The sequence below is a fragment of the Pyxicephalus adspersus genome, chromosome 8 (assembly GCF_032062135.1).
Source record: "Pyxicephalus adspersus chromosome 8, UCB_Pads_2.0, whole genome shotgun sequence".
In the NCBI taxonomy this organism is placed as follows: Eukaryota; Metazoa; Chordata; class Amphibia; order Anura; family Pyxicephalidae; genus Pyxicephalus; species Pyxicephalus adspersus.
Genome location: NC_092865.1, coordinates 26833668 through 26851389, shown reverse-complemented (window position 1 = coordinate 26851389; position 17722 = coordinate 26833668). Strand labels below are relative to the sequence as shown.

Genomic DNA, 17722 nt, shown 5'->3' with positions numbered 1-17722 from the left:
AGGAAGCTAAAAAAAGTGGTGTGTTGTTTTTTTCCTAGGCATGAAAAAGGTCTTTGCTTTATTTTTTTCTGTTTTCATGTATTGATTCTGACTTTTGATGTTTAACACCTACAGAGATAAAAATAGACTTAAAAGATGCTTCTGCAGACAAGTGAAGCATATGCTAACACATGCACAGAATTTTATTAGATTTTCTAAATGTTACTTTTTAGATTTTGCAGTTGTTTCATTTAGGTATGGCTGGTGGAATGCATACAATCTGCAATTAATCTACACTATATATTATGATTGCATTGGCAAATATTATGGCAGTCGTTAGAAAAACGTAAATGGCTTTTGTGTAGGTGTTTAAAAATATAAATAGTTGTCAAAAATTGGACAGATGTTCTGTTTTGAGTTTTTTTATTGTTTTGGCAAATATTTTTATTGTTTTTTGTATTTTTTTTTTTTTTAGTATAAAAGTACAATGATTTTTATAATAGTAATGTGTCAAAATGTGTATAATATAAATGTGTCAATGCCCTAAAACAACTATTACCTATGCAGTTAGGAATTTTGTTATATTAAAAAAAAACATTTTATGATTAAAGACCTTTACCAGTTAAGGGTTTTGGATTTATAAGCTTTAAGCTTCAACTATGTTTCTGGGGCATATCTGCTACATCCTTATCCTTGTCCCCCTACAACTATCACCAGAAAATGACTGTTGGGAACTCTGTTTTATGGTCTTTTAAGGTGGTACTTCTAGGAAAATGTGCAATATGTACAATATCTAAGTATCAATAAATTAAAGAAATACAGATTTCCTAACTTCACAAGAGACTGTTTAACTTAGGTTAATATGGACTCAATTGCTGTACTTATGCCCATACAGTGACATTTTACATTGTTAAGCCTTTTGACTCTGATAATAAATAGGGTAATTGTTTCTTCAGCTTTTCATACCACTGTTCACAATTTACACCACATTAGAATATCCACATGTACATACAGCTAAGCAAATCAGATATCTGTCACAGTTTGATATACATTCTTTACTTTATTTCTAGGATTAATGTAACCACGCAGAGCAGTGTTTCTTAAACTTATCCAAGCGTGTATCTTATTTTAAACGCCCACCTGATTAATTTACCCAATAAATAGCCACCTAATATTCATGTAGTACTAGCTATACCTCCTAGAAAAATGAAAGCAAACAATCCCTTACATCTTAAATAACTGGGAGTATTTTCTCAGATTTCCATAAATATCTTACACAGGTATTTTTATCCATTAGTGTATGTGTAGCATTGGTTTAGGAACCTGTGTTGTAAGTATAACATTTAAGACTTTTCTTTGGCTATATACTCTAGAAGAAAGAAGAACATAGAATATATTTAAAACTGGTTTTAGGTCAATGTACTTATTAGCAGGTGTCTATCAGGCTACCACCACCTTCACAACCACTAATGCCCACTTTATACCCTTACAATGGACTCACAGTCTAATGCTTACATGAGTATCAGTCATCATGATTCAATTGTTTATGCACACGGTGGCTGTCTGTTTGCCAACCAAGAAAAAAAAAATGTTGGCTTCATTTGTCTGAACTGACCTCAACTGAACTATGACAAATATGAGCAAAACTAACGGAGACAAAGCTTTTGCCATACTTTATTTGGAACCGTTGTTCCTTCATAGCAGGATCACTAGGTATTACTATTTTGAAAGTCGCAGATTTAAAAACATTGATCCCACTTTTAAAATTAAATTAAACTGTTTAGGCTCATTTCCATGTATTGCATATTTAGATCTTCATGGCCAGTATGCCCTTTTTCTAGAATAATGTAGGACTTTATGAGATTCTGCTTGAAATGTAATGTATATAGAATTTGTGTATGTTTTTTCTAAAAATACATCCTGTGACCCCCAAATTGTATGTAAGTGTTCTCTGTTTCATTTAAAAAAAGATGCATTTATGTTAAAATCTGTTAGGTACATGATGTGGTCTGTGTGTTCATTGACAGAGTACTGCTGATGTACTTGTGTTATGCAGATTTGAAATGTGTTGTGCTGTACAGACATGAGTGGATGCAATCAGAATATCTAAACTCTTCTAGTGTCTTTGGAAAGGCATGAAGTGCTTAAATACTTCACTGCTGCTTGAGTAGTAAATGCTTTAAAATAATGTTTTGTGTTAGGAAGGACAAAGCGATTCACAAAAAACCCATTCCTATCAGTGCAGCTGAATTTATTTTCCGTACGTTTAAAGCCACACACAGAAGACAGATGTAATCCAGCCTAGATTTGTATTTCTTAAAAGAATTTTTGAGAAGTGTAAAATGAGCCAAGGAAAAGCACCTGCTTTGGTTTCTCACAATAGAATTTCTTGAAGGATTAACGTTCAGAGGCCAAGCTGCTAAGGTGATTTCTTGTGTTTAAGATGCATACAGTACACTGAATCCTTTCCCCCTACTTATCAAAGACATGTCACATCATACCGAAGCTCAAGAGACTGTATTTCTCATTTCATAGGCCAGGGAACAGCTTTCACAAATTTGGTTGGCAGTTCTTTCTAAAGAACGCCTGATCAAAGACAGATATTCAAAGCATTTTCACAAAATATTGTTATATTCGTTGCATAATGTCTTGCTTCATTGTTGTAATATGTGGCCCAGATCAGATTTCTGCTGCTTAAAGTATGCTACTCTGCTCTTTTTTGTTATTTGTGTGTGATTCTTTAGGAATGTTCTTCTATGAAGCCTGTGAAGATGTAGGGATATGTGGTTAAATAAATGTTCTATTACTGGAACAACTTTTTTGTTACTTAAAAGAAAAAAAAACTAAGATTTTTAGCACCACATGTAAAACTATTTCTGCTGAAGACGTATAATGTTCTCCAATGGTGTTTTACCCTTTATCATCAAACAGGTTACTGATTATCTTCAAAATGAAATGTAAAAAAACATGACTGTGTAAATTATATTGACTACTTTATGATCCCTTTTATAGCAGATGAACAGCTAAATACACTGATGACAAATTTTGTGAATGATATTAATATATAAGAGCTATTCAAGCTCCTATTTCTGTACCTCATCCAATTCTGATATTTATATAGCTCTCCCAGCCTGCAAGCCTGGCTTTACTACTATTAAGCATTTTACTAGATATTGTACCTCCCATAGTATGTGATTATATAAATGCTGCTGCCACCTTCTTTTTAATGGGTTACTAAAGTGTACTAATATTATCTGTACTATTAATATTAACTGTACTGTTATTATCTTCTATTTATATAACTTTGACATATTATTCAGTGGTCCACAGTCATGTCACTAAGTGTTCCTTTAATGGGTTCACAATCTAATGTCTCTACAATAGCCATATATCTTTATCCCGGGTATGTTTTTGTCAACAGAAGTGTAATTTTACTTTATATTTCATCTACCCTGAAACAAAATACAATATGGTGCAGCTTACAATTCTTCAAGGCATGTTCACACCGGCCTTTTTAATGCACTCCCCGTGGCTTGCACCTTGCACTGGCTGTCCACATTTGATAGTTGGTAACAATGAGCAGTATTAGTACTGCTTTCTGATGCCCCCATTTATTCTCTATAGGGGATGGCACAGGAAGACACTTCATGTAGCATCTCTACGAGCAGAAGCGTTTTCTGGCACAAGGAAGCCTTAAACACATCACAACCTAACTGTCAGTGTGAACTAGTCCTTAGACATGGTGGTTGTTTTAAATTTTCTTTTTATTCCTTTATCTCCATGGTACAGAAACTCAGGGATGGGTCCTATACAGAAAAAAATATAACCCCTTATTACAAGCTGTGGGCATTTTTAGGGTCCCTTTGGGATTATTTGGTCAGCAGTTTTTTTTTTCTTTATGAAGGTTCTGAGAGTCCAAAAGAGGGTTTGATGGGAACATTGTTGAGTTATGAAGTGATAAAAAGACCCAGTTGACTCTAGACTCTTTCGTGGGTGGTGAGACCTATATACATGGTGGCATAACTAAATATGCCCCATTATCTATTTCACTTTAAAATTGCATTGCACTGTAGAAAGTAAGATTTGCTGAAATTTGCTTTTTCAAAAAAATAACTTGGTTGGGAATCTTACTGTTACTAAAGTTGCTAAAGCAGCATCTTACCATAGTGGTTCAGAAATCCCCTAAATTTCACAATTTATATATAGCTTATACACACATACACGCATACATACAGTATAATCGTGATGATACTTTCAAGTAAAATAGATTTTACAATTATTAGTAAATTAATTATAGATTTATTTTACTGTTGTTTTGTAAAAAAATAAAGGGTTTCTTTCCATAGACTGAATGCATGAGCATCTCACACATTATTATTTTCTTCCCATGACTTATAGGGTCCACACTTATCATGACTGAGACACATGCTGATAAAGATTGCATTGTGAAGTATGCTTACCATATTCATGTTAGATATCTCCTAAAGAGGACTTTCAGAAAATGCAATAAATCAGTTTTCTAGCAGCCCTCTTTCATTAATATTTCATCAGGAATATTCTATTATGGGGAAGACTGTTATTTCTAATAAATCTGGAAAAACATGCTTGTTTTCATATGCCAATTGCTAATACTGGTTGCCCTCCACCTGTTAATTGTAACATAGGCCTCCTACTCAGCAGGTGGTGCTGTTCTGTGACATGCAAGCTATTATCATTCCATCTTGTTATCTTCCAAATGTGTCTCCATCAAATTTACAGAAATTGTCATTTGCATAGTATGAACATTTTTTTTTTAATAAATCCCACAAAACTCAACCTGAAAATTGTATATTCAATTGCCAGACTGGTTTTTATTAACCAAAAAATATATATTTTTGCAGAACTGTGAGAAATTAGAAAATAATTTTGATGACATCAAACATACAACTCTTGGAGAACGAGGAGCACTCAGAGAAGCAATGAGGTAAGTCTGAGTTGCCATGGCAACATTCATCCATGTGGTAAAGCAAAAGTCATTCTTCATTATTGGGGGAACAAATGAGTTCATTGCCACCATTCAGCTCTGTTCTCCAAGGTATTAATTTGTCACCGGATAGGCTTCCCTTGAGGCTGCACTTTGGTTTAAAGCTGCATAAATAATAAGCTTCACTGCGCTGTAAAAAACGAAATGTTTAATTGGTTGCTTGAAATGCTTAGGGTTCCTGTGAATTATATTTATTCTAAAATATGAATGAATAGAAATTCTGACATTCCACACGGAGCATAAACGGCACAAACTGAATATTTTAGCTAAGCTTTGTATTTAATAAAACATAGAGGAAAACTATTTCACAGAACTTTTTATTATGTGCTTTTCAAAAATATAACAAATGTTGTATCATGAGTATTTCACCCTACAACAAGTAGGTCCTCATTAAGAGATTTGTAGGATTTGAGCCAGATGAGGGGGACTTGAGTTTAGCTCTTCAGTATTTCTGGCCAAGTGCTTTATTTTATGAGGGCAATATAAGACAAATGTTCAAACCCAAACAATTAAACGACCAAACAACTAGATTGTGGTGAAGTTGCCTTTATCGATAAAGTAGAGCGCAGTAGTTATATTACCTTCACTCACCTGATACCAATCTGGTTTTACCTTAATCTTTGGTACCATTTAGTAGTTTTTATTAAAAGTTGTCTTGGACCTTTATTATAAATGTTACTATGATTGAAGAAGCTAGTCATGATTCCTGTGTTATTTTTACAGCATTGTTTTACTGATGACTGTTAAAGCCTGTGTACAGAATATTTTGGCTACATCAGAACTATACTTTTGTCTGTACAAGTCAATGGAAATACAAAAGCAGCTTGAAAAAGCTTTATTCACTTTAGAACAGTGGTCGCCAACTAGTGGTCTGCAAGAAAACTTTGGTGGTAACTGCTCTGGCTGTAGCGGGGTCAAGAGAAGGACCCTGTTGGGGGGCCACTGGTCAGAGCCGCAGACTATGTCTCCCATATGGATCGCAGGCTCAGGGTGGTGGGTAGGGATAAGCAAACGAGATTTGTAAATTTGATCTCGCTGCGAATTGGGTCTTTCTCGCTTACCGAACATGTAAGCGAGAACAGCTCTGCTCCCCTGATTGCTCTTGCAGCCTTACCAGAACTGTAGTATGTGTTCTCGGATAGAGATTCTCTATCCAAGAACACAGGAGTTCCACGGCTGTGCTCATGAATGAAAGCAGCCATGGGAATCATCCTGTAATGATTTCCATGGCTGCATTTATTGATGAGCACAGCCGCAGGACGCACAGTGACAGGAGGAGTACTGCGGCTGTGCTCATCAATTATTGTAGCCGTGGGAATCATCCTGTGCATTCATTTATTCATGTGAGCCCAACAGCTGTGCTCATCAATGAATGCCTCAAATAATTTCCTCGAACTTCTGATGGGTTCGCAAAATCGGTTCGCCGAAATTTCATGGACCCATCGGAAGTTCGAGGAAATTTTTGCAAGTCTGGCAGAGGCCTTCTTGCTCAGCCCTAGTGGTGGGCAGGTTGTGTCTCTGGAGAGGGCAGGTTCTGGCATCATGACGTCTTCCCCTTTGAGTGACACACGGCTCCCCGTGCATGTGAGGTCTGGATCTCGTGAAATTGGTGGTCCGTGATGTCCAAAAGCTTGACAACTTTTGGTTTAGAAAGATGTCTGCTGCAGGTGAAATGCCGAGAAAAGGAACTCAACTGTCTCAAGCTAATTTTAAACTCCAGCGAATTCCCTTAAAAATACATTAGATTTTACCCATCAACACAAGTCCTTATTCCCATCTTGTTCCCATAGTAAATGATTGATATCACTATTTGCCATGTAGCATGCATACATTGAAAATCTGTAAAAATGGTCTATCACACTTTATAAGTCCAATGTACCGTATAGTATCTTAAAAGGCTTTTTCAAATCTCTAATACAAACAAACAAAACAATTATAAAATATATTGTTATGCCTAAAATAGTGAAATGCATTTTATTATCATGTATCTGCATTAGTTCTATAAATTTAGGCATCATCCTAGTGGCATCATTTATTGTGAAAAAGGGTAATGGGATAAAATGTATGTATAGTATGTATGTAAAAGTATAGTTGACTTGTACGCATAACAAGGCTGCATGCAAACACTTGCACCTATTCGTGTTCCTCACACATATGGTTTGCTTAACGTCATACGTAACTATTAGAAATGATAATACCACCATGTAGGTGATCCATGTTTAGTATACAGGTACTGGACCTCAAGGAATGAGGCCGCACTGAAAAATACTGTACATGCAAGCAAATATTGTTTGACTTATTTATATCTTATGAATATGTAAAATATAAGATAATTGTTGCCAAAGAAACCCTGCCTGTCATTTGTGTGTATAAAAAAAAAGGAGAGTCATGTATTTATATTCTTCTGTTGCAGGGAACCCTTTTTGAGCAGCTTAACTTTCACAATTGCAAAATGTTTTGGCAATCCTATAAACTTTTTTAACAATTCCTTTTACTATCTTTCTTACATTACTAAAGTAAAACACTGAGCACAGTGTATGTGTGTGTGTGTGTGTATATATATATATATATATATATATATATATATATATATATATACATACATACATATATTTTGTTTTATCTTTGGGCGATTCATTGCATTATTCCTGCATCATTGAGTTCTACTGATTTTCTTTTACTGAGACTTAGAACTCAAGTAGAACCTCCCAACACAATGGCATATTGGAAATAGGCTAATACTTTTCTTTAAATACTAATATACATGTGATATGTGGTGTTAGTTTGTGCTGTTCTCTGCTCTGCTTGCATCCATTAGCCACTCTCAGGACATCAATTATCAGTAGGAGTCCATTCAGTGACCCAGAAGGTAACTTTAAAGAGTATGTAGTGTCTTAAGGAATTTATTGAGTATTAGTAATGATTGCTTTTAATGGACTGACTGGTTACAGATGTTTTAAAAAGAGAAATCATTATTAGATAACCATTACTTGTTTACATTTGTTTAAAATGAAAATTGCTTTAGTAACTTAAAATCTGTCGTAAATGTATTTGCAGTAAATATTCACATGTCAGAGCAGCTGCTCTTTTTCAATTTAGAAACAACGGATCCTGCTTCTACATAGAATAGTTACTTATAGGAACAGTCATATTTGTCTATAACTATTATGTCATTTTGACCTATGATCCCCACTACATTTTTCCATTATGCTATTTGTAACAGGAATGTTCCCTGTATTTTAGGATTAGTCCATAGTGAGTGCTAGTTACATACGTAAATACATATCCCTTAAAATCACTAGGTAATGCCAACAGGTAAGAAAAACACAATCGCTTTAGTGCAAAGGCTTTTGTTAGCTTGCTCGTCTCAGCCCTTATATGCTGTATTGCTTGTACCCCTTGGCACATCAGTAGGTCTTCAGGGAAGCCAATAATTTTGTATTATTATTTAGGCATGCATTTGTTGGTGGTAACAGAACAGATTGGTAGAATTTCTGTAAATATCTGATCATGACATAAACTTGCCTTTACAGTTCAGGTAAACAAGTTATCATTTGCTATGTTTTAAGGAACATTACAAAAATGTTAAAAGTAGTTCCCTGAAAACAAAAAACTTTTTTTCTCGGATTTCTTCTAAATTTTAGCAGCGCACTTCCTGGTACATGAGTGTGTCTAAGCATTTGTGCTCTTACAGCCTCATAACTATATACCTGCCGTGAGTGAGATCTAAGGACTGCTCAACTCATGGGATTTGGAGCGAGATATGGTGATGTTACTCTTGTGCTGCTCACTGTTGCTGGAAACTCTGAAATGAGAAAGCGAAAGCTCTACTTTTTCCAGGCTATTAGGGGGATATCTTGACCATTCTCTGGGAAGGGGAGTGAGGGAAAATCTTACAGTGGAAACATATCAATCTAGTAGGCACATTTCACTCCAGTTAGGGAGATTTATTTAAACTTCCAATTAAAAGAAAATCAAGCTAATGAATCACAGCAAAGAAATAAACTGACAGCAGTTAAACTCTACCCTACTTACTAAAATATAAAAAGTTACATTAAATTACCTTAAATTAAAAAAGAGTTATCTTCTCTTCCTATCTTGGACCCTTGTGAGCTGTAAACAGTTTTGCAAACTGTGATATTTATACCTGCACATTTATTTCTTATTGTGTTTTTGTACTTTGAAGGCCAAGAGCAAAGCCCCAGTGTGGTCTATCATTGAACAGCACTGGTTATCTTACTAGTCAAAATTAACTTGTCAAAGTAAATTATTAGAAAATACATTCTTTAGGCAATACAGAATGTATTATTTTTCATTTCTTGATACATCTTGGACAAAGTGTGTAATTTATTAAGTTGTATTTTTTACTGATTACGGCCAGATCTTGGCAAAATTGCTTTTTCACATGAGCACATTTTCAGCTTAGTGAAAAAGCCTCTAAGCTTCTAAGTCAATGAAAAGAGACTGTAAATGAAGGATAATAAAATATGTTTTGGTCCATTTATTTCTGTGTGGAATATCAATAAGTATTAATAAAAATAGTATTTATTATTAGTATGACTTGCAGTTGGATAGTTTTCAAATTAAAAGTAAGAATTGTAAGATTATTTAAGGGAACTCCATTAAAGTTTAGTGACTAATGAAATGATCAGCACTTAGTGTGAGAGCAATGCAATGATTGCTATAAGAGAGGACTTTATAGGCATGCAAAATAATTTAAATGTCAAGGAGTTGTTCATTAAATATCTAAACATGACATTTCTGTGTCATCTGAATTTCCTGACTGAAGCATATTTTGAAATGTACAATAAACAACCGACAAGCTGTATTACAAAGAGGAACAGTCTGTAGAGGATACAAGTGTGGGTTTTGAAAAAAACGCTTATTATATAAAAGATAATGGGCTAAAGATTACTGAATGCACAAAAAGTTTTGTAGACTGATCGCACAAAGTGAATACTGCATCAGCATAACCATTAGAAAATAGCTGTAGAAGCATAGCTGCGGGTTTTGAACCATCTTGCCTATTAACATACTGAAGTTTCTTTTTTCTCAATGATGTGGACTTTGATTTCCTGGCTCATTACTAAGTATGTATAGCACATAACAGACCTTACCTTCCTATAAACCGTCTGCATGCTAGATGAAGGTGAAAGTTTGCAATGTCAATATTTTATTTATTTAGCTGTCATTTGTTTGGATGATTTGGTTTATTCTTGATCCTGTCTTTTATGTCCTCACATGTAATGTTTATCCCATTTATCCTGAGACTATTGGTAGACTTTGCATGAGATTGGTATTTCCTTGCATGAGATTGGAAACTGAACTTTCAGTAGTAAATCAAACCCATAGTGTTGGTTTGTCAAATTATCTGCTGAAACTGGTTATTGACTGTTGACATTCAACAGTTTCCATATGATAGAGTTAAACAACTGTTTAAACAAGTTTTTCATCGTAAATCTCATGAAAAACAACCTTTTAAATTTTGCGGTTTGTCAAAGGATGATGTTCTAAGCTGTAATTATGTTTTCTTTTTTTTGTTTTAAAGTTTTTATTGAAATTTTCAAATAAAGTATACAATAACATTACACAACAAGTTCGCCTACATGTTTGGTAAGCGAGAACAGCCCAATTTGGCGCGAGACTGAATTTAATAAATTCACTCGCTCATCCCTATTCAGGACTCATTATTGCTGCAGATATGAAAGGCTTCATCTTCACTGCCACAGTGGACTTACATGAAGATGTAATCCTCTCATGTCATTGTAAGATGTAATCCGTACGCATGCGCAGGAGTAATGTTGTGTGTAATAAACGGCCCATAAGGCCAATTTCTTCCAAATGGTTTCTGGGAGTGTCTTTGGGGAGTAAAGAGTAAAAGAAGAAAGGGGGGGGGGGTTGAATGGTGCAATGACATCTTGCTATGAAGGTTCTTCTTCAATTCCTTTTGTAGGACCTTCTTGTATAGCTCTGTACCAGTTTCGCAATTGTGTTTCCCTGTTGTAACCCTACATCAGATGATTACAGTCAAACACCATATAGGACATTCAACTGAATATATCTAATGCAATGAAACAGATTGAAGGAATGACATATTTTACAGGACCAAAAATATGCTGGTTAAAGATTCTTTGTACTTAGGTTTTTACTGTGACATAGGCTAAAACAGATGTGGTTTGCTGTTCTGAGAAATGCAATGCAGCTAGCCATGGAGCGCATGTATGTATAGACTGCTAATCACCAGTAAGATGCAAACAAGGATCAATATAAGGTTACAAAAAGTATTTTATTACAAAATGAAGTAAAAAGTACAAAATGTTTATGTTGCACAATGGTTACCAAACCTACATAATGATTGATATGTCCATGATGATAACATTATTATTAACCACCGGAGCGATAACCCCGACCTTGGTTCGGGTTTACAAAAATTACAATTATCGATAAACCCGCACTTTTCTCACTGTATATATATACAGTGAGAAAAGTTGGGGTTTATCGATCACTTACCTGCTCCCGCTGCAATCCAGCTTCGTGTTCCAGCGTCGTCCTCCAGCGTCGATCTCCAGCGTCGTCCTCCAGCGCCGGATGCCCTCTCCGAGAAGAAGAAGCCGGCCCATTAAAATATTTAGCACCATACAGTATCCTATTACAATGGCAGTGAATACTTTTGTTGACTATGTGAGTGACCAGGTTGCCATAAACACACAAACTAGTGTACGCAACAAAAGCATATGACATCATCACTTCATAGAATTTATGGTATGAGTTACTGGAAGCAGCCAACATGCTAAATGCCCTTCTAGTACTGCCCACGCACTTGATTGACCAAGCAGGTACCTAGCAGTTCTCCTCATCATCATATTTTCCCCCTAGACAGCACTGCATCTATTATACTGGGGGAATCAGAAGTCATGTAAATGGTATTTTGGGAAAAAATTAAAAGTAAAAGATCTTTTTTTCCTATATTGTAAATGGTGGAATTCAGCTTTAGTATGCTTACCACACCAAACTGCATAGCAACACAGCCTGGAAACTGTGGCATACTATGGGCCACCATCCATATTTTATCTCTTGGAATCCCGTAATTTTCAATATGCCTGCTTAATTACTGACATGCATCCAAATGGCTTTTTATTGGCTGGTTAGTATGAATATGGACAAGTGCCCAGAAATAAGTGTATTAATGCTCAAGTCTTTCTTAATCATTTTAGCCATTTTTTCTATGTTTAAAATCTGGGTCAATTCAAAATTTCTGCTCTTTTATTTCATTTTCTGACCTTAAGACATGGCTCAAAATGCAAATAGTGAGCAAGAAATAAAGCAGAAAATTGTATTTAAAGAATCAATATACATGTGTTTAACCATTTTTCTATATAAGGGGGTTCTTTATAAAACAGATTACAATCGCAACATTTAAAAACAATTTGGGTATCATTTAGTAAAAAACGTTTTAAATAGCTTTAAAATGAAACCTTTCAGGGTAAAATGTGTGTGTACATTTTCTACATCTTCTATACATTTCTAGTTCCCATCTATCCTCTATTCCAATGAATTCAGGAGCTCTGCCCTATCTATATAACATCCAAGTTACTTACTATTCCTTAAAGCCAAAGAAGAAGAATGACCAGGGAAGTGACAACTTCTATAAAGTTGCTGCTGTAGCTACTTGTCTGACATCAAAATCTATCTGTTATTGAGATGTCTATTTGGGTTTGACCGACTTAAAGCAGACCTCAAAAGTAACATCTGTGCCCCCTCCTCAATCTCAAAAAACTTACTATTAGAAACTATTTAAAAGAAACATAAAATGTTACCCACCTTACTCTTTTTCTGCCCAGGGAGCCTAGGTGAGGATGATGTTGATGTCCTTTGGGAAGTTTTTCTGGGGAATACAGATAAGCTGAAAAATTGTGGTGAAATTGAAATGGGGGTTTAGGTTAGTATATTTTTATTTTTCAGGTACATTTTACATCTAAAGGAAGTAGGGGTAAAATGTACATAAGATGGAGTGCATACATTGAAAGCAGACCTTTATTATAAGTGGATGGTCCACTTAAGACTTATCACACATTTAACAATCTGGCTGTCTTTAATGTCTTTTATGTCAACCAACAAATATGCTATATGAGGGTTTATCATCAAAATCTAAAAGACATATATACAAATACATTGTACAAAGAGTGTACAGTCATACTTTTTTTACAGGAATAGAGAGTGTTACAAAATGGAATATATATATATATATATATATATATATATATATATATATATATATTTATTTGTTAGGAGCATGCATGATAATGTGTAATAATGATAATGTGTAATAGTACCACTTACAGTGTTTGTTACCCTTCCAATAAGAACACAGGACCTCCCCTGACGATCTTCATCCCGACTCACCATCTAATTCCTAGACAAAGATGGCAGTCAAGTAACACTGCACAGTTCTTGGCTGCTAACAATGATGGAGAGAAAACAATAGTGCTGTATCATTATGATGGATGTTTCAATGAATATTTTTCAAGTTACTGAAAGATCTGATTTAAACAAAGCAATGCAAAGTTTTGAGGATTCTCAATCAAGCTTTCGAGATCAAAGGGTCCCTATTTAATTTACTGTCCAAATCACACCCGTATTTAACTTTCATTTTTAATTTATCATTTATGTAAACTTTATTAATTATGATCTAGGACTACTGTTTTTTCAAAATATACATTTCAAGTTTTAATAGTTTTTTTTAAAGTAGTTTTACAGTAAAAATCACATAGGTTCAACATTATATTGTAACCACAAACTGTTCACACAGCCCAGTATTGATGGATATGGACAGGTCCCAGTAACAATTAAAACATATCAAAATAAGAAATTACAATGGACCTATTAAAATATATATTGATAAAGTACCACCGCTACAAATATAAAATGGCCAATAATAAAATAATAACCTTAGGGCAACAATATGTTAAGTGTCACACTTACCTGTTCCTCACAAACACAGGCATCTCTCTCCTGTGCATCTCCTGAGGGCAGTTCTGATGCTGGGCATGTCTCTGTTTACAGGCCTATTGACTCCGTCCATGCCGCTGGCAAATCTGGAAGTAGCCCCTTTACCAGCCCTGGCTATTTAGCTTGCTTGTAGACTCCAGTCTGTGTTAGTGCATCAAGTTACTAGTGCCTAGCTCCCTACTATAGTGAACTAGTTCCTGTACACCTGCTGCCTAATCCAGTGTTTCCTGTGTCCAGCTCCTGTGTTAACCCCTCGTTGTCCAGTCCATTGGTTCCCAGCCAATTTCCCTGTGCTGTTCCTGTCTGCCTGTGGATATCCCTGGTTCTCCTGTGCCTCCTGCTGTTCCAGTGTCTCCAGTGTTCCCTGTGCCCCCAGTGGGCCCTGTGTCATTGCTGTCTGTCTCTTGGATCCCTGGCTTTTGACCCCTGGCGTCTGACCTGACCTCCCTTGCTTGCTGCCTGTCTTGCCCCGGCTTTCCTTGACTATCTTCCTACCTGGTGATTTGGTATCGTGCCTGCCCACCTCGGTGTGCCCAAGGACCGCAACCTGGCCTTAACCAGCAGCGCAACACCCTCACCATCAGAGGCTCTGGAGAAAACCTGGTTACTGCTTAGACTCTGCTCCTTGGCCCTTGTCAGGGCTCACACCACCACTGTGCACGCCCTAGTCGTCCTGTCTCTCCGTGCGTGACAATAAGAATGGAACATAAACAGGGAAAAAAAAGAGTAAAACAAGAAATGAAAAGGAAAACAAGGAGATAAATAATCCATGGATCTCAAGTCTTGTAATTAATATTCATACTGGTTAGTTGATTAATATAATCATATTTCCACAAAATTAAGGGTGATATTGGAGACTTTCTAAGGCCTAGCAATTGAGATTTGAGCTGATTGGAAGATTTAGATTATTCGAGTAAGATGTATTTGGCCAATACATACCGGTATCAAATTTAGGAAACTTTATGCCCCATAAGGTCTAAGATCTGAATGATGGCTTAAATAAGATTGTACACTCTTGTCTAAAACCTACTCACTATGAGACATTTCCACCAAATGTGCACCATCAGCCCAATGTTATCACAGCCATGAAAACAAAGATTTGACATTACATTTTGACAAAAATCCTAAATATGTTTTTTTTCTTTTCCATTATCATTTATTTTATAAGAAATATCTGCTGGCTGGATCGGTTGGCTAATATCTTTTGCAGTCACATGACCATTGAATAAAATTTATAACTAAAAGGTATACAACTACTATGTTTAAGCTGATGAATAATTTACAAGTTGTAATATTGTTTGAATGTCATAGCATGCTCATGACTTTGCATTTACTTTAATACGTTAAAAATGTGTTTTAGATAAATAAATCAAGTTTTTTGATAAATTTAAAATTACACTATTATCAAAATCATTATCGTATATATTTTGTACATTGTGTGGAAAGGATGCATTTTAGTCTGAATGCTTGAAAACATTTAATGTTGATTGCTATTTTTTATGTATAAAGAACTGTTGTGACCATATTTCCTATTATGATGGCTTGTAAATTCTGGCATCCCGTGTTTCATTCCCATGTGTGATTAGATTGGGTGTGAATTGTATCTGAGTTGCTTTCTCCTGCAGATAATCGAACATTGTTTCATATTAACCAGGAATGGTGTGTAACTCCAACATTATCATACTTTGTTAATAAGTTATGTTATAAAACAGACACAGCTCCTGTTGTGTATTCCAATTACCAGATAGTAAAAAAATAAAATAAAACCCTATACTCTTCATTTTTCTATTTGATTCAGAAAGTTTAGCACAGCAGGAAAGTTGGCTTTCAACATAATCTGTATTTTATATCTAAAATTGGGGATTTTTTTCTTCCTATTATCAAGGTTGTGGGAGTCAATGAGCACATGGAGCTGGAATTCACACTCATGGTATACATTACAAATGGTATATATCAAGAATTAATTTTTATTTCATCGTATCAAATCTGTAAAATGAACATACTGTAGATTGTGTGAGGGCATAAAAATAGAATAAGTGGGTCTTAATTGAAGAGATTAAGGTTGCAGATATTAGCAGGAGTTTCTGGAAAATTCATTAGGTGATGACTTTTAATGGGAATAATTGTGTTCTTAATCATAATTGTGTGGCAATTAAAAAAAACACAAAGAGAACTAATTGCAGACTAGAGGAGCCAAGCAGTTTTCAGAACTAAAGGAGAAATTGTGCTGCAAAGACATGTGGAACATGCTCACATAATTGATGCTGAAACTGTAAAGTGAACTGTATTATTTATATTTAAATCTCTATTTAAATCCATTCAGTAGATGTTGACATACTACAGTGAGGTCTCTAGACTTTGTGAAATGCAAGAACCTTTTGTGATAGTTCGATTTTGCCCTCACCCACTTGAATCACCTAACCTATTATGTAAGTGTTTCAAGATTGCATGTGTAACTGTGATAGAAACAATTAACTAGACATGAGGGCCACCCACATGAAAATGTGTTTTAAGTTCATTTATTTTAAATGAATTAAGTTAATCAAGCAATTATTAGTTAAATGTTATTTAAACCCATTTATCACAGAGAAAGATTTTCTTCGCTGCCAAACTAATATTCAATCATAGCATTTCTAGCAGTATGTATAGTTTGTTAATTGTCATGCTCCTATAACATTGTGATGCCACTAAGCTTTCAAACAAGCATTGCCATATTATTTTCCTGTTAAGCAAACCTACATCCTTCATTACCTTCAATTTTTTACTGTCACCAGTACTTTTCTATAGCAGAGTGCCTATTATTGTTGTGTTCAGATGAGCAGGTTAAGGAAGGCTCTTCTAAAGTCCAGAAGCCTCTCATCTGTCTGCTGATGGGTTCCTCTCTAGGTGTAACAACAAATATAATGCAGAAAAATGTGCAAGCAAACACACATTCGACTTGATTTATCAAATATGCCAAAGACTGGAGAAGATAGACTATCATGGGAGAACATTGGTGATTGAGCAAACCTGGAATTGATTTCTTAAAAACTGTTAGTTGGCAAATGTTTCAATCTTGGACCAGATCCATGCCAGGTTTGTTGGATTACTCTGGTTCCTCTATGATAGTCTATCTTCTCCTGTCTTGGAGAGCTTTAAAAAAACATGCCCTTTATGAGAAGGTTTGTATCTCCAGGTGTCCTGTAGTCAGGTAGCTGAGAGAGAAGTCTTTAGCCCTGATTTATAAAAACTCTCCAAGGCTAGAGGGGATAAACTTTCATCAGTAAACCTGGGCGATCCAGCCAACTTAAAATTGATTCATACAATCATTTCAGGATCATAGATGTGGATCCAGGATTCATCGTCAGTCACTAACCTAGCCAAAAAATCTTGTGCAGCTTCAAAATGGGCCAAAATGGCTTTGGATGCTTCAACTCGTTACTTCTTATCACAATCATGTTAGCAAATGTTTTCAATCCTGCCCTAGATCCATTCCAGGTTTTTTGCATCACCCAGCTTCACTGATAAAAGGCTATCCTCTCCAGTCTTGGAGAGCTATAATAAATCAGATCCATTGAATCACTTGGGTTCTTTGTTTCTACAGATGACTGAAAGTTCCTAAAAACCAACAAGTATTTTGAGAAGAGTCAGCAGTGTACAGGATTCGGCCCTCCTAATCCTGCCCAAATCTTGTAAAAAGATGTATTTTTTAAATAAAGGTCACTATATACA

The 17722-nt window shown here is 35.4% G+C and overlaps 1 protein-coding gene across 1 annotated transcript in view; it reads left to right on the top strand.

The window, feature by feature from the left end:
* DPYD (dihydropyrimidine dehydrogenase) overlaps nucleotides 1-17722 on the top strand; it is a 517061-nt gene that overhangs the window by 77811 nt on the left and 421528 nt on the right. Inside the window, exon 3 of the mRNA XM_072419842.1 lies at nucleotides 4860-4942. Within this exon, the coding sequence (XP_072275943.1) occupies nucleotides 4860-4942 (83 nt within the window). The remainder of the gene's footprint in view (nucleotides 1-4859; nucleotides 4943-17722) is intronic.